The 24,529-nt window shown below is 46.8% G+C and overlaps 1 protein-coding gene across 6 annotated transcripts in view; it reads left to right on the top strand.

The window, feature by feature from the left end:
* Positions 1-20,909, top strand: part of RALY (RALY heterogeneous nuclear ribonucleoprotein) — an 81,484-nt gene extending 60,575 nt beyond the window's left edge. For 2 of the 6 annotated variants that reach the window (XM_045194567.2, XM_045194565.3), the window contains 8 exons: positions 12,629-12,893; positions 14,323-14,395; positions 14,584-14,631; positions 16,632-16,834; positions 17,542-17,655; positions 17,865-18,094; positions 19,293-19,341; positions 20,557-20,909. In XM_045194567.2, the coding sequence (XP_045050502.2) occupies positions 12,638-12,893; positions 14,323-14,395; positions 14,584-14,631; positions 16,632-16,834; positions 17,542-17,655; positions 17,865-18,094; positions 19,293-19,337 (969 nt within the window). In that variant the 5' untranslated portion in view covers positions 12,629-12,637 and the 3' untranslated portion in view covers positions 19,338-19,341; positions 20,557-20,909. Of the gene's footprint in view, positions 1-2,978; positions 3,100-12,628; positions 12,894-14,322; positions 14,396-14,583; positions 14,632-16,631; positions 16,835-17,541; positions 17,656-17,864; positions 18,095-19,292; positions 19,342-20,556 lie in introns of all 6 variants that reach the window. The other 4 variants (XM_045194566.2, XM_024559178.3, XM_045194568.2 and 1 more) reach the window with 4 other exon arrangements.
* Positions 20,910-24,529: the final 3,620 nt, after the last annotated feature.

The following is a 24,529-nucleotide window of genomic DNA, read 5'->3' as shown; positions in this document are numbered from 1 at the left end:
GATAATACATGATTCTGGTGAGGTTGCTATGAAAGGGGCATTCACTGGTGATAGCAGTGTAAATTGGTACAGCACTTTTGAAAAGCAATTATGCGGTGTATCTCAAGAACCATAAAAATGTTTATACATTTTGACACGGTAATTTCATTTCTGGGAATCTGTCCTAAGGAAATAATCCAATATTTAGAATAAACTTTCCCTCAGATGCTATTATTTGTGATAGCGAGAAATTGGAAAAAGCCTAAATGACCACCTAAACTTGTATCTAAGCAGATCCCTGAGAGAAAGGGCTCACCTGAGCCATACAGTGTGCCCCATCCCTGTGTGTGCCACATACCGACCAGTCCAAGAAAAGGTGGAGTCAAATCCATGCTTTGGAGTCTGATACTCAGCTGTTCAGGAACAAACAACCTGAACCTGAGTTCGTAATGACTTGCTCACTGTGTGACCTTGGGCAACTGACTTTGCCTCTCTGCACTAGGGTTTACTCATCTGTAAAGTGTTTGACTTACAATTCCTCAGAGGATTGGTGTGTATGGATTTGGTTGTCATGAAGGGGTTTGTAAGCCACATAAAGGAATTGGTGGCAGGAAGCTGCTGGTGGGTCTTAAACAGGAGGTGAAAGGGACAAACTTAGTCACTCAAGAGGCAGATGCTTAGTAATGACTGTGGAGTTAATGTTACCAGAGGGACAAAGGCAGAGTGGTTGTGACTCTAGTGTTATTCTTGGTCCTCTTTGGGCCAAACATACGGTATGTGGGATGAGTCTTGGAGCTGAGCCCTAAGTTATGTTTAGGTTTGAATCCTGGAGAGAAATGAGCTTCTTCCCTTCCCTTCCCTTCCCTTGTCTGAGTGTGGGGAATTAAATATATATGCTAGTGCATATGCTGTCTGCAGGATTAATTTTGTGGGGCTATGAGGGGTGACATTCGGGTGTTTTCAAGGATTGTTGTAATGAGGAAAATACTGATTTCACATGAAAGGATTTTAATCAATTGCCCTTACACCTGAGGGGCACAGTGCTTGGCTGCAGTGCCAAGCTGTACACCTTCCCCTGCCCCCGCTTCCAGCCTACTGGCTTCTTGCCCAGGTGCCTCTGTCTAGGAAGATCTGCAGCAGTCATCCATCCTGGGGGATATTCCTGTCCACGTGTATATTGCACATCCGGGTAGTAGTGCACTTCCATATGTTATCTCCTTTGACCCTCACAACAACCTGCGCAGCAAGTGGGCAAGGCGGGGAGAGATTTCTATCCCTGTTTTACAGATGGGGAGCCTAGAACCACAGAGAAGTGAAGTGCCTAAGTTCATACAGCTAGTAGATGTGGGAGTTGGGCCCCAGGGCTCCACAGGTAAGCAGGAATCCAAAGCTAGTAATACCCTAGTACTACTTTATTTATGGTGAGGCCTGTCATGGGAGGGGTTAGGCTTCCCTCTCTGTTTCTCAGAGAGTCCCTTGCTTCCTGTAATAGGTGCTGGAAAATGGGGACAGATGCACTACCATGGCACAGCCTCTGCAGCCTTATTCAGAATAGAGTAGCCACAGAATGAGGAGGTTCATCAGACACAGAACAGTGAGCAAACAGAGGTTTCTTATAATATCAGTTACTTAGGGACCTGCTGCCCAGAAGGGAAGCACAGCATGCCTTCTGTGTCCTCAAGGCACAAAGTCCTTTCTGGGAACCTTCACTTAGGGGCTTCTTCCTGTGCTCTTTTCAAATTATTTTCTCTGGAGACTGCTTTATTCTAGGTGCCTACTCTGTGATTCATTTTTATGTTCAGGGCACATTTTCAAATACTAGAAGTTTGGTGACACACTTGAAGAGACTTTATTGAATCCACAGTGATAATGTTCTTTCCTTGACCACAGTTCATCTCTAGGTTAGTGTTACACAGAACTTACCACCTTCCCTTTCATACTCATAAAGAAAAATTCTTGCAGATTCAAATAATAATAGTAGCTAATATTTGCATACTTTATCATATACCAGATACTGTTCTAAATATTTACATGAACTAAATTATTTTGTTCTTCAGGAAACTTAGAGATATGTACTGCCATCCCCATTTTACAGGAGACACAACTGAAGCATAAAGAACTTAAGATATTTTCCAAAGATCATGTCACACAGCTAGTTCAGTGGCAGAATGGAGGCATTTGGGCTTCAGAGGTTACTCTCTTGATCATATTACATGGCCTGTCACATGGGAATAGACATTTGGTCTTTAGCTCCTGCTTAATGGCAGGTCCTATCCACAGCAGTAGTTTCATCTTTTTCTCTACACCATGTCACATGACACTCTCAGCTCTGGTTGGTGCTGAAAGATAGCACCCCATAAGTTCAGTTAGAACAAAAAGAAGTTTTGTATATGGACATATTTGGCCATGCACCTGGATGATTCAAGGTACACTACTGTGTCTTGGCACATTGGTTTAAGAGCTATTCATCTGCCCTAGCCAGTCACACTCTTGGGTGAACAGTGGCATTCAGGAATGAATCTGATGCCCATCTTGTTCTTAAGAAACTCCCTGGAAGGAGCAAGAAGACTGCTTTATAAACAGCCATGATACAAGACTGAAAATTAGAAATACCAAAAGAAAAGGTCTAACATGCCTCCCCTTCCTGGCTGGTTTCTTCACATCATCTGATGTGAGGAGAGAAGATCCAGGAATACCAGCCTCTGTAGGAATATACGTTCCTCTGACCCCCAGGCCTCAGGAATGTTGTTCAATCCCTATTAAACGTAGATCATTCTTTCTTGAAGGATATGACATGACTTAGAACAGATTACCTGAAGTGTTTGGTGGCAAAATCTCCCCCCCCCAAAGGTTTTATTTATTTATTTTTAGAGGGGAAGGGAGGGAAAGAGAAACAACAATGTGTGGTTGCCTCTCACACACCCCCTACTGGGGATCTGGCCCGCAAGCCAGGCATGTTCCCTGACTGGGAATTGAACTGGCGATCCTTTGCTTCACAGGCTGGCACTCAATCCACTGAGCCACACCAGCTAGGGCTGGTGGCAAATTCTTGAACTCATCCTTGGCCTGTTTACCAACTCTTCTCTCTTTCTGGAGGGAAGTGAAAAGGAAAAAGATGAGGTAAGTTTTTATTAAAAACACCAGAGTTTAAAAGAAGTCAGGCTAAAGGACTTGAAAGAAATTTAATTCTCTCTCCTCTCTCTCTCTCTCTCTCTCTCTCTCTCTCTCTCTTTCTCTCTCTCTCTCTTTTTGCTCTGGTTTTTATAGAGTTTGATGGGGTAGGTGAGTGGCTTAGAGCTGTGTTACTCAAAGTGTAGCTCATCAAATGATGTGAGTTCCCAAACTTGCTGGTTTGTGATAAGTATATAAATTGAAAGTAAGTGCTTAGAAACTTTTATAGTAATTTGACATGTTTATTGTATTTTACAATTGTGTTTGTCCATAATGGATTAAAGGTTTAAAAAGCAAAACAAACAAAAAAAACTAGTCCTTTACCCTAAATGGTAAATAGTTTTGAGAAGTACTGGCTTGTTTAGTGTGACAAAGTGAAAAAGATCTTCAGTCTTGTCTGTAAAATGAGATTAATAATACCTGGAATTACATAATGATGAATAATATTTTGGGATACTTATATCCCAAATATGGGCCTGTCTCTGTGTGTTCATTGTACATATATTATCTTACTTAATCCTTACCACAGTTCGAAATAAGTTTTGTTACCATCCCCATTTTTCTGGACTTGGGATAGGTTAAGGGACTTGCCAGAAGTTAAACCTATAATAAGTGTGTATGTGGGATCTGAATGGGAGCTGGCACTCAACTATTATGCCATGTTCTGTGTAAAGAGCCTGACACGCAGGAAGGCTGCCTGTAATTCTGCTTTCTCCACTAGAGGTCTGGAGACCTGCTTTCTCATTCCCTTACTGACCCTAACTTATTTTAGGACCTTGGGCAAGTCTTTATACCATAATTATCTCATCTACCCTCAGTGTCAGTGACAATGTTTTATTCCTCTTAGGTTCCCCAGCATTTAGCTGGACAGGCTTGACATAATGGGTATCTAGTACTGATGTAATTGATTACGATCACTAAGGGTTCTTTCAGTCTCTGCTTTCTCTGAACATCCAAGGTATTTTATCCTTTCCCCTCCCTCTTGAGCATCGCATTTTCACCTACTTCACCTGGCAGCAGGATCTTATTTCCTCATGTCTGTTTGTCTTAGGCAGTTTTGATCCTGGGTACTTTGAGACAGCCCACATGGTGCCCGTGGTTTTACTCGTTTGTGAAATGTGTCTAGACTAAACCCACCAGGGCTAATACAAGTAAGGGGTGGAAGGAGCTCGGCTTACGAAGTCAGAAACATGCTCTTACTCCATTCTTACCCAATGGGGCCTGAGCCTAGGGCAGCTCTGCTGGCAGCCCTGCCAGGCCTGAGTAATGGCTGCAGCCTGGAGCAGGGTTTTCCGTGAGCTCCATCAGGGTCTCCAGTAATTGGAACATGGCACCTTCCGACTCGTAATGGATGGTAGAACGAGAGGGGCATTTGTCACTGCCTGACTTCCCTGCGGGAAAGAGGCTCATAAGTCACAGCTGACAAACCCTTTGATGACTTTTAAACTTCATTTACAGAAAAGAATAGCTATAATCAACCAACAGCAAGCAGTGACTAATCTTGCCACATTATCACAGTGAGGAGCCAGCCCTTAAGGCATGGGAAGGGGGGCCATCCCCCAGGCTCACAGCCAATACTTACTGGCCCTTGGAGTTGAGAGTATGCTCTTAGCAAGGCCCCATGAGTTTATAACTAAAGGATCAGAAAGTGTTAGAAGCTGACCACCTAGAAGGTACAGGGCATGCTTAGCATGAAGCCACTCTGGGGCAAGGTTAAGGGCACACCAGCTGTGGTCTCATACAGACTGGTCACAGCTCCGGCATTTCCTGGCTTGTGTAGGACTAAACTCCAACCCTTAGTTTCCTCATATGTGAAATGGACATAATACATACCATTGCCTACATCAAAGCAGAAGACTTAGTGCAGTTCCTGGCACATAAGTAAATGTTGGTAATCATAATCATGATCATACATAAAACCCTGGAAGGGCCCTTTGTGGTCACACGTTCCAGAACCCACAGTCATGTTGCAAATCAGTAGCAAAGCCAGGACCAGTCTTCTGTTGGAGGGGGGAGGGGTTCGTGGGAGCAATTTTGTGAAGTGAGATCACAGCTTTGGAACTAGACACGTTTGGGGTTCCTTTATCCTAATTATGCCACCTTACTATGGGCAAATTATTAGGGCTCTCTCTGAACCTCAGTTTCTTCATCTGTAGAATAAAGATGATGTTACTTATCTCTCATTAGGTTGTGATCAGGATTATGTGCGAGTATGCCCATAAAGTTTCCAACACAGTACCTGGCATAAAGTTGCTGTATATTAAATTGTGTGTTCCTTTTTGTTCACCCTCAAGACAAGAATTAGTATTAGTATGCTATCGAGGGAAGAAGAGCCAGCACTAAAGAAATGCTCATATTTCAATAAACAAAGGAAGGGCAGAATAGAAGTAGCAAAGAGGAGAAAGGGGCATGTTTTGTACATTGTTCCTGTAGTTCCTCCTGCCAGCAACTGCCTTTCCCCATGTCACTATCCAGTGGGAATTCATCTTAAACATGCTCTCTTTTTGTAAAGCCTTATATGATGTTCCTATTGGTGGTCTGATATCCTAGGCTGTTTTGCATTGGGCTGCTTCTGGGCAGTGGACTCCTTCCTGCCCAGGTCACATGTCCTTTGTGGCTGGGGTAAGTGTCCTCTGCTGGACTGGGTGTTCATTGAGATCAGGTACCAGACCAACAGCTGGATGAATGAATGAACAATTTACTTGTTCATTAACACCTGGCCTTGGTCCAGTAAGTATTTGGAGGTCTATAATTACGATTGAATGGATAGGTGGGTGTTCAGGTGACTTCTTTGGACAAAAAAAAAAAAAGAAAAAGAAAAGAAAAAAAGAGGTTGATCATCATTGTTGGTCCCTAACTCTAACTCAGTATTGGGGATTATAGGCCCAGAATTGCAACTATCCATTCCTTGTTACTTTTCCCCCCATAGCTATAAGGGCCGCTTGTCATAGATGCTAAGCCTTAGCTTGAGACCACAGTCAGGGGTAGAGTTAAGGTACAGGGGAGACAGGGTATGTATACGCAGACCACACTGTGGGGAGGGATGACTGAGGCCCCAGCTCTGCCTTCTGTTTCTGCTTTGAGGCCTCCCCTTGGGCATACCAGATATTGATACCAATGTTATGTAGTATAGGGCAAGAGAACTCATGGTATAGCTGAGGGTTGAGTCTGGCTCAGCAAGGCCTGGGACTCCTTCCAGTTAGTGTTCTTTGCTGTCCTGTCCCATACATGCCTGATTTGACAGTCATGGGGTAGGGGGGCACCTTTATGAAGTTTCTAGATTTGGCTCCAAATACTAGGACAAGGGAGAGAGCATGCATAGATCCCCTTTATCCCGGCTCCCTTATTTTCAGGTGAAATGTGGAGCATTGTGAAATGACATGGGTAAAGAAAATTGGGGCTGGAATGTGGAGGATCTTTGTTTTCAAAGGGCATTTGAGTTTCTTAGGTAAATACTACTGGTCCCAGCCATTATATTGGGCACTTTACACACTTTATCTATAATCCTTGCCCTAATCCTGGGAGGTTGGTATAATTTCTATTTTGTAATTCAGGCATCTGAGTCACCCAGTGAGGTTAAAGGACATGTCCAAGGTTACATCTCATAAACTGTAGGGCTGGGGTTAGAACTCAGTCCTGTCTTACTCCAGTGCCTGTGCTGTTTCTGACATTTCTGGTGCATTTTTTCTTTGTTATTAAGAAACAGTCTTGCCCTGGCTGGTGTGGCTCAGGGGATTGAGTGCCAGCCTGCGAACCAAAGGGTCATCAGTTTGATTCCCAGTCAGGGCACATGCCTGGGTTTCCGGCCAGGTCCCCAGTAGGGGGCCCGCAAGAGGCAAGCACACAATGATGTTTCTCTCCCTCTCTTTCTCCCTCCCTTCACCCTCTCTAAAAATAAAGAAAATAAAATCTTAAAAAAAGAAAGAAAGAAAGAAAGAGGAAAGAAAGAAAGAAACAGCGAAGAGGAGATGGTTTTCTTGAAAAGTGAGTGGAGGACGAGGCCCCTGAGCTCTGTTTACATAGCATCTCCACAGTGCCAGCACAGACAAGAATATGCAAGAAATGTTTGTTGAGTGAATGAAGGGGAAAGGAATTGGGTTATAATAGAAGTAGGTATAAAACTGCTGTTCTTTTATATAGTATGTTACAGATAAAACAACACTTTCACATGGATCAGCCAATTTGATTTTTATATCAGATCTGAAAGATTATCAGGAAGATTATTTCTGTCTTCAGAATAAAGATAATAAGACTCAGAGAAATTACATGATGTTGCAGGTCATGTGACTAATAATAGTAGGCTGGCCAGGTCCAGGCTTCCTAGGCCTGTAACCTGTACTCCTTATAGTCTCACTTATCCCAGGATTCCTCAGTGTTCATAATGCTCAAGCTGGGGTTTCTCATGGAAGTGGGAACAGTCAGGATCTAAAGAGCACTCTTTGGAAAATTAGCCCTGTCTGGCCAGTAATGATTATTTTGGCATTGCTAATGAGCTGGGGCCTGGAGAGTTTAATGAGATTAATAGATGTTCTGTCATCCCTGGCCTCCAGGTAAGCAGGAGCCTCTGGACCAAGGAGGCCCTGGGCACTGATCAGTTTAATTGCTTTCCTTTCTTCAAAAATAGCTTTCTCATCTCTGATAACTATTTTCCTTTAAAACTGTCCAAATGTCCCCAGGGTTACTTAAGGGCAGAGGTCTGGCCATAGGCTGATGGTGATGCTCATCCCTATGCTGGAAAATAAGGCCAGAGCTGTCCAACAGGACTGGCCCAGACAGAGGCTCTAAATAGCACTGTGTGTGCGTGGTGGTGGTGGTGGTGAAGATGAAACTTTAGGACTAAGAGTAGTGACTCCTTTTTTGAAATGACCATTTCAAGAAAAAGAGATCAGTATTGGGGAGGATTTACAGAGCTGGCGGAGTAGACTTTCTGAGACAGTGGCTTGTAAAGTGTTGAACAAGAAGCCTGGATTCAAATCTCCTAGTTACTTTTTCCACTAGCTGGGTGGCCTTAAATAAGTCATTTATCTTTGCTGATCCTCCGCTTTTTAATCTACAAAATGGGACCAACAGTGTCAGGATCAAGGATATAAACTGTCTTTGTTCACTAAAACCCTGTACAAGTATGAGGAATTATATTAGAAAAGGGGAAGGGGTGAGGACCAAGGAGGGGGTGTGACTGGCTCTGGGTGACACAGTCTTACCTTGGGAATAAGTACCAAAGGCATCTCTATGCATAGGTCTTTAGAGTTAGACTGGGTTCCAGTTCTGGCTTTGTTCTGTTAATCAGTTATTTTGCCTCTCTGAGCCTCTGTGTCCCTATCTAAAATACCTCCTCATAGGGCTGTTGTGAGGATTAACTAATGAGAGTTATGTAAATGCTCTGACTCATTGTTGGTGTTCAGTAATTAGAAGCTATTCTTACTGGGATGGCCCTCTTGGGGTCTCATTTACCTAAACTTCAGAGATGGAGTTACCTTTTAAGGCTTTTCTACCTTTCCTAAGTCCTGTCACTTAACCCCATGTTTAGGCTTAGCTCTTGTCTTTCAAAACATAGCTTCAATGTAAAATGTTTCAACTGGGAAAAAATGATTTGTTTTTGCCAAATTTCTTCTATTCCTCTTAGCCTGGAGAAGCTAGCCCATTCCTTTGAGCTGTAAATTGCATTTCAAAGTCTGTGTCCCTAATGGGTGTTAATTAGCTTAGGGACCCAACTTTTCTGCAGCAATTGTTATTCCAGCAGGTAAAGGTGTAGATACTTGGGAGCCAATCCCTGGTTTTCTCAAACATAGCATATATAAACTGCCCCTTCCAGCTCTTCATTGTCCTGAGGACTTGTCTCGTACCGGGCCTAAAGGAAAAATGGAATATAAGGGCTCTAGACTTACCTAAGTCAGAGGACCCATGGGGTTCTTATCCCTACTACTCACTGGCCAATTCCATTCCTCTTTGCTCCTCAGGGTGGGGGCATATAAGCTCCATGCTCACTAAGGTCCCTGCTAACCTGACATTGCAAGAGTCTCCGGGAACAAGTCAGGTTCTCTCTCCCCTTCCCATCTTACCTCCTTTTTTTACTACCATCGCCAAGAACAGTCCTCTACCCATCTCTCCTTAGCACATTGCTAAATGTGGGACCTCTGGGGGCTGCAGACACCTTGCTCTCAATTACACAGCTAATCTGTGAGGCAGAGCTTAGCCCAGGGGGGAAATAGCTTATCAAGTCAAGCAGCTTCTGCTGAATAGGATGTCAATATTTTCTAGGGCTCCCACTCTATGCAAGGGGGAAGCTTAGAAGAGCCAAAGAAGAATTACATGGGAAAGACTGAGTTGGGGTAGTTGGTCTGTGGAGGGAGCTATTTGGGTCAAAGACCAGAAAATGTGCCTGGGACCTCACCTCCTAGTACAGTGTCCTCACTTCTTCATCCCTAACTCTAACTAAGCACTTACCTTGCCCCAGGCTTTGTCAGGCCTGTCTCTTAACATTGTAAGGCAGAGCAAGAGTACAGATGGAGACCCAAGTACCATATGTCTAAATATTTGAAAGTTACAATGAAGCTAACAAATTGCTGTGTTAATAACAACCTGAACAACCATGTCTGAGTTTAGAATTATTGACTCTTTGGGAATTCTGTATCTGAACCTAGAAGTTCTGGGAGAGTTAGTCGGGCCATGCTTCCTGTTCATTTCCCACCCCCAACTCCATTCCTGCCTCTGAGGAACTTCATAGATGTGTGTGTAGACACTTGAGCTTTTCCATTAGCCCACAGATACCTATCCTCTTGAATTTAGGGAATACACCCAACAGCAATACAGGCTGCTTCCATGGAGTATGCAGGCCTTGAAAGCAGATCGGAGGCTATTTAGATGGGGGGATATAGCGGTTGGGTGCCCAGAGCATGCTTCAGGTGGGCATTTCTCCTTGGCTCTGCAGATTCCTCACCCACAGTGGTCACATACATATACTTCCAAAGTCTTCTCTCTCTAGATCAGAAAACTGACCTTCATGTGACATGGCTTCTGCCTGTCTCTCCTTGGTATCATTCAGAATGTGCTTTAGTCTGACCTTAACCCTCATCTAGAATGGGCCCGTAATTGGCAGTGTTAGAGCTTTACAGTTTACAAAGTCATTTTATTTGCATTGTCTAAACCACAGATGAGGAGAGAAGACTGGTTACTGCCAGGGCCAAAGCCAAAGGACTTTGCTCACCAGCCAGGCAGTGAGTGCTGATCTCACTATCAGTTGCTCAGCAAACGCTTCCTGCTTAGTGGTGCTAGAGGCTTTTGGGAGAGGTCTGAGGGAACCCAGCAACCTTCCTTTCCCTACCAGATCAGTAGCAGAGCCAGCACTGATCAACAGATCTCTGAACCATAATCCCCCTCTCTTCTTTTTATCTTGGTCCACACTTCAGGCCTGGCTGGTTCCCTTCAGCCAAAGCAGGTAGCATGTCCGTGGGCCAAAATTTCATGGTTTTGCACTGAACCAACAAGAAGACAGTTATCTGATTACCATGGGGGAGTCCCTTGAACTTCTGGCATACCCACAGATGGACAAGGAATTAACCTTTTAGTAGCTTGTCATCCAGGTAGGAGAGGGATGTCAGAGAACTGGGAGGAATGGGAAGCCCAAGAGAACCCACAAATATCGAGCATTTCCTGCTGCATATGTACAGTGTATTGGGTGTTTCCATGAATCACTGTTATGTCCCTCATTACTTAATAAGTGTTGATGATTGGATGCGAAGGGAAACTGAATAATCAAAAGAGTCTTGTTCCTCAGGCCAGTTCCAAAGCTGGCACCAGCCCCTTCATCAGTAGCAATGCCCTGTCAGGCTTCCTTTACCTAGGATGGCACACTTGACCTCATTGTATCCGTGGAGCTACTGTAAGCCCACCCTAGCAGCAGGTTCACCAGAATGCTCAGGTCCAGCCTGTGGTTCCCTTGTAAACAATGCCATCTGCTGGTCATAATGTGCCAGCTTCCAGGCTGGGAGAATGGAGAGAAAGGTCTCTTACCCTAATGGGACAGAAGTTACAGATTCCCCAGCTTATACTTAACTCTTCTCTATTTCACTAAAAAGAAGCCCCCTCTGCCCCAAAATATTAGGTAAATAGGCAGGAGTTTACAGTTAGCTTACACTGGTGAGAAGTTTTATACATACAGCTTGGGGTCTTTAGCACTTCCTTACATAGCTCTAGGGTAAAAGGAAGTTGTACCAACCCATTGCTCAAGAGCAGGATTCTGGGCCGGGAAGTATAAATGCCAAGGCTTATTAACATGAGACCTTTCCTACTGAAACGAAGCCTCCTTTTCCCTTTTACTCTGGAGGCTGTGCCAGATGTAATCTTATCCTTTGGTGTAAAAGATTGCCATAGTACAGAGAGCAAAGAGTAGGTATCACCTCTAGCAAAGAACAAAATTTTAATAAGTATATAATAGTTAACTCTAAAAAACTAAATTATTTAAAAACAATTCTCGGATAAATATGCTGACTTACTGTAGTATTTAAAGTGGCTTTAGTGGCCCTGACTAGGTAGCTCAGTCAGTCAGAGCATTGTCCTGGTACACCGAGTCGCAGGTTCGATCCCTGGTCAGGGCACATACAAGAATCAACCAATAAATGCACAAATAAGTGGAACAACAAAATGATGTTTTTCTCTCTCAAAAAAAATAAAAGAAAATATATAAATTGACTTCAATTTATATATTGAGCTCTGGGAAGGATAGTGATAAAGTTGAAAGAAATGGGCTTTAGGGATTAACTAACCTGGGTTTGAATGCCCATTCCGGGCAAGTTAATGGATTTATCGAAGTCTGTTTCTGGTAAAATATGAATGATAATAAGATAGTACTCATGGGTTCTTGGGATAGGCATGCTCCGAAAGGGAGTTGCACCACGTGAGCAGAAGACCAAGCCCACACTGAGTGGAGTGAGACTTATTTTCAAAATGGCGAATACCAGTAAAGACAGCCACGGCTAGGTCCATGTCTGGACCCCACTGAGCAATTTTCATAATATGGTGCCGTTCTGTAGCAGATAGTACTTGCAATTACCATGTGACTCTTTGGCCATAATTCTACATTGAAGGAACAGAAGAAAAGCTATGGAAGATCTGCAGATTCAGATGTTGTATGGGATGGTAACATTTGAGATGAGCATTAAAGATGGAGTGCTTAAAAGAATTTGGAATCAGGCAGATCAGGGTTCAAATCCCACTAGCATTGTGACTTCTGAATGTGCGTTCTCTCCCTTGTAAAATATCCTGATTCTGCTTTGTTGATACCAAGTGAGGGAACATATGTAAAGCCCCTGGCATGAGCTCAGCAGCCAAAAAGATGAGCAAAAATGGGGACCTGGATGCTGTGCTTGGGGGCGGGGGGCGTGTAGGAATGCACAAAAAATGGATTTAGCTAAGATGTGGGTCATGGGCAGCCCTTGAGCCCACCTGTGGACCTAGACTCACAGGGGCTTTCTCTCTTCAGGTGGCCACCATGTCCTTGAAGATCCAGACAAGCAACGTAACCAACAAGAATGACCCCAAGTCCATCAACTCTCGAGTCTTCATTGGAAACCTCAACACAGCTGTGGTGAAGAAGTCAGATGTGGAGACCATCTTCTCCAAGTATGGCCGTGTGGCCGGCTGTTCTGTGCACAAGGGCTACGCCTTTGTTCAGTATGCCAATGAGCGCCATGCCCGGGCGGCTGTGCTGGGAGAGAATGGGCGGGTGCTGGCCGGGCAGACCCTGGGTAAGCTCCTGGTAGTCTCCTGAGCAGGTGCTGACCTTCCTCTCCAGCTCCCCTCTTCGTCCCTTTTATGTTCCTCCGCCACTACCCACAAGCCTCCCCCCCTTAGAGATGTTATAACTTAAATAGTTATAAATTATATGTTATTAATTAAGTAGTTACAGATCAGTCCCTTTAGGGGAGAGAATTTTAGAAGCTTCTGAAAAACACTTTTGTCCTGTCCCTGCTTTCACAGTGACCCTTTTGTTTCACCATGCATCATCCCTCTACCCGCCTCCACCTGCCATCCCCCAGTAAGCATACTGTTGTCTGTGTCCATGAATTCTTTCTTTTTTTCCTTTTTACTTAGTCCCTCCTCCCCTCCCCGCCGACAGCTGTCAGCCTGCTCTCTATCTATGAGTCCGTCTCTGTTTTACTTGTTAGTTCCTTTTGTTCATTAGATTCCACATATGAGTGAAGTCATATGGTATTTGTCTTTCTCTGATGCACAGTGACTGTTAATGACAGGCTTATGATTCCAGTTAAAATGCAGATTCCCCAGAGACAGGGAACTAAGTGGACTAGCACAGCCTATTACATTAAGCTATAGATGGCTTAGGTTAGAACCCTTTCTGAGAGGCAGGAGAAGAGGTGCCAGGAGCACAAGGTGAATGAAACAAGCAGGTGCCCTTGGCCTTGGTGTTATACACATGTGATGTGGCCATGCTGGTGGTCTGCCTAGGAGTGTGTACAACTTTGTATATGTGTATATATTTCTGCGTATATGTGTATGTTTGAGAAGGGATATTTGTATATATGTTCCTGAGTATGTGATGTGTGGATATAACTGAGTATGTGGAGAATAAGAGGACATCCACTTTAGTATGTATGTATGTAGTGTATGTCAGAATATATTTGAGTATGTAAGCAGATATGCATATATTCATTTACCAAATACGTGTTGAGATCTCATCATGTACTAAGTAAGCACTGCTCTAGGTATGGATATGTTTGGTAGAATGCTTGTATGAATGTGCATTAGCTGATTTGCATATGGACAATTATGCATATGGTGTTGGAACCAAGTCTGAGTGTACTCGTTATCTGTGTGTGTGACCTTATTACCTGCATATGTGAGGATGTGTTGTCTGTGTTTGTGTTTACATGAATGTACTTGAGAATGCTTATGTGTGATGCACATGGTATATGTGTGAGTGATGTTTGTGAGCTTGCATGCATGTATCTGAATGTATATGATTATGTAAATAGGCATATCCATGTGATGTGTGAGTATGAGTAATGTGTGAGGACCTCTGTTGGCTGTTTTAGTGAGCAAAGTTCATGTGTACATCATATATGCACATAAATTCCTGAACACTTGCTTGAGGGTGATATGTATGTGGGCACCCTCTTGTCTTGCCAGTGTCTGACTCGGCCTGTTCTCTTCACACAGACATCAACATGGCTGGCGAGCCCAAGCCTAACAGACCCAAGGGGTTAAAGAGAGCAGCATCTGCCATTTACAGGTGGGGCACTCAGTCTCGTCTGTTTCTGTTTGGGTGGGATTGGTCCCTCTTTCCACAGGGGGAGTAGACACAGGTGGTGACATTGTGCTGAGCCTAGAATTTGGGGAGGCATTTGGATATGAGGGCCTGTGGAGAGTGGGCTGAGTGGCTGTCCCTAAGACCCGGCCCTCTCCCCTTTGTTTCCCCAGTGGCTACAGCTTTGACTATGATTACTACCGGGACGACTTCTACGACAGGTGAGCAGGGGAGGGGCGTGCCCAGGCATGAAATAGCCAAGCTGGAAGTGTGCTGAGAGATTGCTGGTGCAGCCCATTCAGTCATCAAAGTGGAATCTAAGCCCAGAGATGTAGACAGGCATTTGCCCAAGGCTGCTCCACAAGTTGGTGGCAGAGCTGGGACTGGAGCCAAATTCTGCAGGTGCCCAGGCTAGAGTTTCCCCACCCTGGCTGTCTCCCACTCTGACTGCCCTTCTTCCTCCTTAATCTGGGGTAAGGCTCAATAGAACTGTACAGCAAGCTGGAATACAAAATGGTACAGGGCCCAGTGCAGGGGGTTTGAGCCCTTATGCCTCTGCTGTTCCATCTCCTTACCATTCTGAGTTACTCAGCCAGCTGGAAGGAACCTCAGAGCTCAGAGTCTGAGCCGCAGCAGCCCTTTAGAGGTCTGATTAGTCCCTGGTAGGCTGTGGCCCACCCTCTACACCCAAGCCTTCCCAGTCCCCAGCCTTGAAGCTGAGGCCTCCACTTAATGGCCCCGTCCACATTCCTGAGTGGAAATCATGGTCGGGGCTGGCCCAGACTTCTCCCCACTTCCCTCTCCCCCTCCCTCTTGGCCTGCCCCAGGCTGTCCAAGAACAGAACCTCTCTGAGCCTCGGTTTTCTCACCTGTGAATGGTTTCAGGAGACAGTGCAATGTTGTTGAAAGTGCCCTAGCCTGGGAGTCAGAATACCAGGGCGCTAATCTCAGCTCTGCCACTGAATGGATTGTGTGACTTTGGGTAAATTCCTTCCAGGTCTGTGAAATGGGTTTGCACCAAATGATCCCTCAGGGCTCCTCCAGCTCTGGGATTCTGTGGTTCAGTGATTCTGACCAAGGCCAGAGCCGCCCCCTCCCCTTGGGGGAAGAAATGCAGTGTCTGGGACTGGATGCATTCCCAGAGATGGTCTATCTCTAGCCATCACCAGCCCAGGGTAGAGGCCCTGAACAAAGGAGTTGACAAAGCATGGGGCATTGAATTGCCCAGTGATGACAGGTTTCCTGGTTGTTATCAGGAAAGCAATCCCACAGTACACCCCTAAGGCTGCTGTTCCCTGCAGAAAGGTAGTAGCAGCAGATGGGGTGGGAAAGACCCTTACTCAGCCTACTGAGCTTCTGTGTGATCAACAAGAAAAGAAGCCCTCCTGTAGAGGGCTGGGTGATGGCATTGGGGGCAAGGGCAGCACATAGTCTGAGCAGAGGGGAGCAGAGGGGTCTGATTGAGTTGCTCAACCTTGATACTCTCCTGGGCCTCCTGCCCTCCATCTCTGAAGTGGATTAAGAAGGATGGAATGACTGAGAGGGCCCAGAATGAGGAAAGGGTCTTATGCGTTTGAGGTCATAGTCCCTGAGTTGAGGGTCACGGTGCCCTGGCCATTCACCAATCATACCTTCTAACATGGGTTTTTAATCACATTCTCTCATTCTCTACCCTCACAGCAACCTGGGTGGGATGGGGGAGGGGGTGGAGAACTTGGGATAGCCATCCTCATTTAAGCAGATGGGAAAACTGAGGCTCAGGCAGGCTTAGAGAATGGCCCTCCACTTCCCACCTGGGGGTTTGTGCTGGTTTAGTGAGATTTGCAAACTCTGACCAGGGTTTGAGGTGGCAGTTGATTGAACAGAAGCAAAGTCAGGAATAGAGCAGGCGTCGGTGTCACAGTGATCTAGGGAAGGCTCCTTTTGGGGGCTGGTGTCAGTTTACTCCTCTGTTCAACAGACTGATTCTGTTGATCAGCCTGTAACCATTACCACCTGCCACCTCACCTGCCCTTACCCAGCCTGGCTGGTAGGAGAGGTGGTTGTAGTGAGGATCCCAGCAGCTCTTAGGGTCCCCAAAGCCCCTTCTCTTCACCGTGCCCCCCTCACCCCCACCCTTGTACTGGGGCTTGTTGGGAGCAAGCAGAGGTGTGTAGTGCAGGCCAGCCCCTCAGCCCTATACTTGTTAGCCTAAAGTCACAGTGACCCCTGGTGGCCACAGGCCATGCTGCAGCCTCTGGCCCATTTGTCCTCACAGGCTTTTTGACTATCGGGGCCGCCTGTCACCAGTGCCTGTGCCCAGGGCTGTCCCCGTGAAGCGACCCCGGGTCACAGTCCCTTTGGTCCGTCGTGTCAAAACCACCATTCCTGTCAAGCTCTTTGCCCGCTCCACAGCCATCAACACCAGCTCAGCCAAGATCAAGTGTGAGTAACTTATTTTCTTCCTAAATAATTTTTTTGTCATTAGCAAAATAATAGAATTACATTTTTTTATGTTAGAAAATAAAAAAAACAAATCTCCCACAGTACTACAGTTCTAACACAACCAAATGTTTTCATGTATTTCTAAGAGGAAAAGGCTACATTTGAGGGGGAGCGGCTTGGGTTAGGCACAAAGTCCAGTGCTGCGACATGGAGCACAGTGAGGAGATGCTGTCATCGTTCCTCTAGTAAGGACAGGACAGATCTACTCAGGCCCACTACTCTACATTCACTCTGGTGTGCACACGCTGTAGTCAAGCACCGGAAATCCGGGTGTAAAATACCCACGTTTATACACCTTAAGAGGCAGACACCACTCTGAATCAAAAGCAGAGGCACGTGCTTGTTCAGGTGCACACAGAGGGGCACACCCCACACCTGCATTCTTATCCATCCCCAGTCCCTTTTAGAATTGAGAGGTCGGGTGTGGGGGAGATCCCAGATTCAGAGGGCGGTCTGGTCACTATAGGAATATAGTCTTCAGAAAGTCTCAACAGAAGCCACCGGCAGCTATGGCCCTTTCCCTGGCTAAAAAAACATCTGTGGACAAGGACAGTTCCTGCCAGTGGCCTATCTTCCCAGTTGACAGAATGGATCTAGGATCTTGTTTTAGTATCAAGGTGACAGCCCTGTGTTCTCTCTACTCCCAGTAAAGAGCAGTGAGCTGCAGACTATCAAGACAGAGCTGACGCAGATCAAGTCCAACATTGACGCCCTGCTGGGCCGCTTGGAACAGATTGCCGAGGAGCAGAAGGCCAACGCAGGTCAGCTTCCAAGGGTTCTTGCCCTGGTTCAAGTGACCACGGGACAGGGCAAAGTGTGGGGGGCGGACAGTGCGTGGGGCAGAGAGGAGCTGTGGCCTCTAATTCTGCCTGGACCCACCATGTTGAGGCCTTGCTTCTGCTGAGGTGTTGCCTCATGTAGCTGCTGCAGGCTGATTTATTCCCCTCTTCACCACCCCTTCTCCCTCAAGATGGCAAGAAGAAGGGCGACAGTGGCAGTGGCGGCGGCGGCGGCAGTGGCAGTGGCAATGGGAGTGGTGGTGGTGGCGGCGGCGGTAGCGGCAGCAGCAGTGGTGGCAATAGCCGGCCACCGCCCCCCCAAGAGGACACAGCTTCTGAGGCAGGCACACCCCAGGGAGAAGTACAAGCTCGAGATGACGGTGATGAGGAGGGGCTGCTGACACACAGCGAGGAAGAGCTGGTGAGGGCATGGTTGGAGGGGCTGGGACCCGGGTTAGCACACCAGGTCGCACAGGGGCAGGGGAGCCTCCAAGCTGGTTCCTTTTTCCTAGAGGTTCTAGTCCTGTGAGGAAGGTGAGGAATGAGTAGGGAGTAGTGCCTATTTCAGTGGCCAGTCAGAAGTCCCACTGACAGCTGGGATAGACCTTTCTTGAGCCTAGGGCCCATTCTAGACTCAGTTTCCCACATGGATTGGGAGGGGAAGTGTATATGGTCTCCAGAGCAGGGAGCAGGACTGGGATTTACTGGAGAAGCCACAGGGAAGTAGGTAACTATTCTACCTGAGAATTTTCTAAAAGCCATTTTTGCCTTAGCATGAAACAGCTTGTCTCATGAGGAAGTAAGGGAATCCCGCAGTCTGTTACTGGAATTCTTCACAGTGAGGATGGAAGGCCGTTTGGCAAGGAGCTTTTACTAAGTGGAAGGTGGACCAGATTCTGAGTCTGGGAAGTATCTGTTGTGTGCTTGCTCCTTACCTAAGAAGCACTCACTGAGCACCAGGCCCTGTCGTTCACACTCTCTAACTTCATTCAACCATAACGACAAGAGCAAAGTATTACTCTTCCCCCCTTTTACCCCATGAGGAAACTGAGGCTCAGAGGAGTTGAGTAGCTTGTTCAGGGCCTTATAGCTAATAAGGGCTGGGCCTGGATTGGAGACCAGACTTACTCGCTAGGTCTGGAACTTTCTTTTTTTCATCACTGCTGAGTTCTGGTGTGAGGACGAATGGGCTCATGGCCACAACACTTAAGAGGTCCTTCTCATGCCCAGCTCGTGTTTTCTTCTTTGAACCTAGCCTAATACTTCAGGTTACTTTTTCGGGCATAGCAGCCTTCATAAAGGCTGTAACAAAGGCTTAGATGTCCCAAAGATGGGGAGCTCACCAGTCTCCTAGGCTTTGCGCCTACTCTGATCTGAGAAGGCCTTTCTATGCAGAAATGCGCCTCCTGCCATGCATAGAACTTACTTGACTGGTCCCTTCTCTCCCCTAAGGGGCCCTCAGTCTACCCTGTTGGGATCCCAAACCAGCTTTGTTTAGACTGGTCCCCTAGTTATTTCCCTTAGCTGTCCCTTCCCCTTTCTGAGGTGTCCAGAGGTGCTCTAGGACTCAGAGCTTGCAGTGAGTGATGTGTGGTCTCTTGTTGCCTCCTCCCTATCAGGATCACAGCCAGGACACAGACGCGGAGGATGGGGCCTTGCAGTGAGCAGGTACGGCAGTCCTGGTGGGCAAGGATTGGGATGAAGTGGAGGGCACGAAGCAGAGTAGGACAGGGTAGTGCTGTGTCCAGCAATGATGGCCCCTCTATCCCCAGGCATCTTACCACACTTCTCTGTGGTGGGGGTACTACCTATGGGAGCAGGAGCCATGGATGGGCCAGCCAGGCCCACTCAGCTGGGGTTCCCTCGGCGCACTGAGCCATGGTGCCTGTCTGCACCCCTGAGGAGCTCTGAGATTCCTCTCTTCTGAAGGAAGACGCAAACCATTACCATCTAGTGTGAGCAGGATCACAGGTTGGAGGGCCAGGAGGACAGGAGGGGTGTGGTGGAAGAGGTGATAGGTAGCTGAACCTGTGCAGGATTGAGGGAGAAACATCTGAGGGAACACCCTTAGCAGAGGCACAGCTCTGGCCATCTTCAGTGTGTGGGAAAGGTCCAGTGATCTCCTGTGGCTACATTCCCAGCTCTGCATAGCAAGGAGAGGGGGCTGCTTGTCAACAAAGGGTGAGGTTGTGCCAGACTTCGGGATTGGGACTTGATCTGTCAGGTAGAAATACCCTGTGTGCCAGGAGCTGCCCCACAGGTTGTGATTATGTTAATATTACCATATGTGGAAACTGAGGCACTGAAGGAGGGGCAAGAGATATCACGTATCTCACAGGATCCCAAGGTGATTGGTGGAGCCTAGATTTGAACCCAGTGGTATGTAGCCTCAAAGTCTACTCTCCAGCCAGTGTTTAGCACCCAGCCCTTCCATCTCTGCTCCATTCCTTTGGGGCCGTGTTCAGAGTTAGGCTTGGGTGGCGCAAGGCCTCAGACAGAGGTGTCTTTCGACATGATACATTCATGCTGTGAGATGCTCCACCAGCAAGGGCTTCCCAGATAGCTAAGTTTAGGAAAGTCTACATATGCAGCCTTTTCCTCTTGGAGCTTCATGGTTTGTTTTACCAGGGAGACTTAAGTTTTACCTTGTTAAGCCAATTTGCAGGTGAAGTGCAGGGACTCACGTGAGGAACATGGAGGTTGGAGGAGAGAGGCAGACTTGCCCAAAGTTTCATGGCCAGAAAATTATCAGGCCGGAGCACAGGCATATATCTCTGTCTGCAAGTAGCAAAAATTTTGCCCTCACCGCTTCCCAATCCCTGTTTTCAAGAGCACAAGGGGCTTTTCTTCTCAGCCTTAGTCTCTCATTTATCTCTTTCTCAGCCTGACAGAAGTGATGGCCACTGGCAGAAGAAGGGCGTGCACTGTACCAGGCCTCAAGCTGGGCACCTACCCCTGGATGCCACCCCAGTGGGTCCCAGAGGAGAGTTGGCAGCAGGCACCTGACCCCATGCATCCCAGCCAGTGCTACATCCTCTGCAGGTGGAGTTACTGGCCTCCCCTCCCCACGTACCCTCCCTGTTGTCACTGCCCAGGCCAGAGGGCAGGGCACAGAGTTTTCCCACACTCTGCCTCCCCTCCCCAAGACACTCCTAGGCTTGGGGTTTTTCTATAGGTTTGGTGAGGGGGTGGGGCACCAGAGGGGGGACCCTGACAATAAAGAGATTGGATCCCTACTTCCTCTGAGATGGGATGGTTTGTGTTTTCTCACGAAGGTACCCTGGCCCTCCTGCCTAACCAGAAAGCAGATCTACTGTGCCCTCTTCTGTTTCCTCCTTCTCCCTTACGTGTCAGGGTCCATTGTCTAGGGTGCCTAATACTGATCCACCTGGGTCTTAATTTCCACAGCTAAAATGGGGGTAAAAATCGACAGTAAGGTTGTTGGGCAGGGTGAGATGCATCAGTACTCATGAGAGCACCTTGGTGGCTGAAGTGCCTCAGCTTCTCACTCAGTCTGGTCTTTCCCAGCTCTGAAATGATTCTAGAACCCACTGTTTCTTCCCTTTCTCTGTCCTCGTTTAAGACACTCTGTTTTTTCTCTTGGACTTTATCCTCTCACCGGCCTGTCAGTTTCCAGCTTCTCCCTGCCCCATTTCTCACTGGCCACCACAGTGTTATTCCTGAGTCGTGTCCCTTCCCTGTGTAAAACCCTTTACTGACTAACTTCTCACCATCGGGACAAAATGACAGCTCCTGAATATGGGGTACGTGACCCTGCTTGCCCTGGTCTCTCCTGTTCTTTTGTCACCGCACACACAAACCTTACACTGCAGCCACACGAAACAAGTGCTTCACACTCGCAGGCAGAAGAAACAGAGCCCTGCTCGAGTTAGCTCGCACCGTAGGGTTTGACAGCGGGATACATGTGGCCTGCCTGCATTTATCTCTGTTCTCTAACTGACCAGGTTCCTTTGACCTCCACTTCTGTCCTAACTTCACCCCTCACCCCCTTTCTCTTTATTTTCCCACAAATTGTCCAGTTCCCCCACATTCGAGCTTCCCAGGAGAGAATCTGCCACCATGGCAGTTATATTTTGAGCCAGTCATAGATTACAGGTACCTTCCCTTGTCTGGTGTACTGGGCGATACAAGTGTGGCCACTTAGGCTGGCCTCGTTGGTATAGGGCTGTGGGTGGACAGGCACATACTCTTATTCCTATTTGTTCTACCTGGGAAGTTTCCATTCATCATAAGTTGCTATTCTAGTGCCCTCACCTCACCTCTGAGAAGTCTCAGAGATCCAGACCTGGGGTGAAAAATAGCCCCTTGGATATGGGCTGAGCCCTGGCCTAGCTTGGTCAAGACAAAAGACTTCAGTCTGGAGAGATGAAGAGGGTGTCCTGAGGAAGGTCCTAGGTCTATAGGAAATGTCCTTTCCCCCCTGAAAAGCCCTCATAAAACATACACCTACCATCCTTGAACCCACAATCTTTCCTTGCTACCTAGAAGGCCAAGGCTCACCTCTGGCACACCTACCTGCTTGCACATTTGGCAGTGTTCGTGTCCCCATGTGTACAAGGTGGGGAACCAATACTCTCTACTGGAGCTTGGTCAGAGTCTAAAGAAGGGGTTTTGGATCCTTGGCGAACCTCACACTGAGGGCTGGCACTGTATTCCTGTGTTCCCAGAGCCTAGTGCTATGTGTCCATTGCACTGTAATAACATTCCCAGACTCGACAAGGCTCTACTTGGTAGTACTTGACTGAGGCACTTTTCAAAGCCTGGGGGACGAGGAGAAAAGCAAGGGCTGTGGGCTTCATAGTATGTCAGGCGTAGAGAGCCATAAGATGAGCAGGGAAGACCCCTTTCAGGGAAGGAAGCATCTGCTGTACCCAGAGGCCCTAATTGCCCTGGCATTAGGGCATATTCCGGAACATATTCTGGACACAACGGTATCCCCATCCTGGCAGCCCAGGGGATAGTTACAGTTGTACCCTGCGGGGAGGTTCATAACCATAAAGCCCTGCATACATATTCCTGCCCTTCCCTTGTCTGGGGCCATGGAAATCATTCCCCATTCCATTGCTCAACAGTTTTCATTTTTCTAACCTGAAAACCGAAAAGAAATGGTGAAAAAATGTGATACCAGATTGTGCCCACAGGACTAGTTCACTGGATGTTTTCAAGATCTGAAACCTTGTGTGATTCTAGCAGCCATCTTGAAGGAATGGCACAGCCAGTGGGGTTATTGGACTGTGGTCCTTTTTCTTTGCCAGGAGTTTCCTCATCTGTATGAGGGTTGGCCTAGATCAGGGATTGTATAGGCCTTGTATCAGTTGTTAACTGTTATATAACAACCGCCCTGAAATTTTTAGTGCCTTTCATAAACATGGATTAGCTTGAGTCTGTGGTATGGCAATTTCGGTTGTGCTCAGCTGGGCGTGTCTTCTACTTATCTGAGCTCTCCTGTGGGTCAAGTGAGCTGGCGCATTGCCTGGGGCCTGGTTGCTCCCAGGTAACCTCACTCATCAAGTGTTTGGCTGGGCATCCCAGCATCCCAGCATCCAGCAGGCAAGGCAGAGTGAGCCCACAAGTGCTCACGTGGTACACAAGTGCTCTTCAAGCTTTTCTGTGTCTTGTTCGTAGGGATCAGTTGGCCCAAGCAAGTCACACAGCTAAGCCCAAATTCCTCTTAATTTTGAAGAGTTTCAAAATATGGCCATAATTTGTTTTTAGTCTGTCTCAGACCTAGTTTCACTTGCTGCTTCCAAACATTTATTAGTAGCTTCTGGAGCGCTTTTTGAGGATTTAGAGCAGTTTTTAGGCTATTAGGAAATAGTAACATGATGATTTGGTTGTTTTTTTACTGGTAAGGAGTTGAAATGTGGTTGTGTGTCAGGTATTAGCCAACGCTGACCAGGTCATATCCTGTCCCATAAGGACATATACTGTGCAGTGGGCCAGTTGATGAGACATGGAAATAACAGAAGGTGGTAGAGCAGGGCCAAAGCTTCTGGGCCAAGTGTCCTGGGCTTGAATCCCAGTTGGGCCATTGATTAACTTTGAGTAAATCACAATCCCTCCACCTGTGGCCACATTCTTCATAATAAAATTTTTCCACAGTAATGGTAAACCACTCCCTGAATATCTGCTGTGTAAAAGGTATATTTTACACGTATTTAACCTCCATAACCACCCCTTTATGTGGATGTAGTGCAAACTTCTAGTTACAAGTTAAAAGAAACTGAACTCAAACCTCCTTAGGAAGGAAGGAGGAAGTTCAGTTTCACAAATTGAAAAATCCAGGGCCTATGAGGGTGGAGGGGGAGAAGGGGGTATCCCCAAAAGGGAAATATGAGTTCTATTGTTGGAAAAAAAAGGAGGCTTGGACTGACAGAAACAACGTGTCTTCATTGTGTGGTTTCATTTTATAGACGTGTGTTCATTTTACGGATTTTATAAATGTGGAGCTTCTAAACATGGCCTCGTTGACAAGTAGTGTCTATATGCTTGCTCCTCCTTTCACCTGGACTCGGTGACTGATGTAGTAATGCTATCCTAGTTTCCCAGCAGTGTGCATTTCTTGTGTCTCGGGACCCAACCACCTTCATGCTATGAAGAAACCCAGGTCACGTGGAGAAGCCATATGTACACATGTTGCAGCTGACAGCCAATATCAGCTGCCTCGCAGACCCCAGTCAAAGCCTAGCACCACGAGGGATAATAATCAAATAATTGTTGTAAGACACTAAGTTTTGGAGTGAGTTTATATCAACAGAACACAGACTCAAAGAGGTTATGTAGCTTATTCTACTTCAGGGGAACTGGGTTTTATGAGTGTAGACTTTGTGTTGAA

The sequence above is a fragment of the Desmodus rotundus genome, chromosome 6, assembly GCF_022682495.2.
Source record: "Desmodus rotundus isolate HL8 chromosome 6, HLdesRot8A.1, whole genome shotgun sequence".
Classification (NCBI taxonomy): Eukaryota; Metazoa; Chordata; class Mammalia; order Chiroptera; family Phyllostomidae; genus Desmodus; species Desmodus rotundus.
This window is presented reverse-complemented; position numbering and strand designations above follow the sequence as displayed.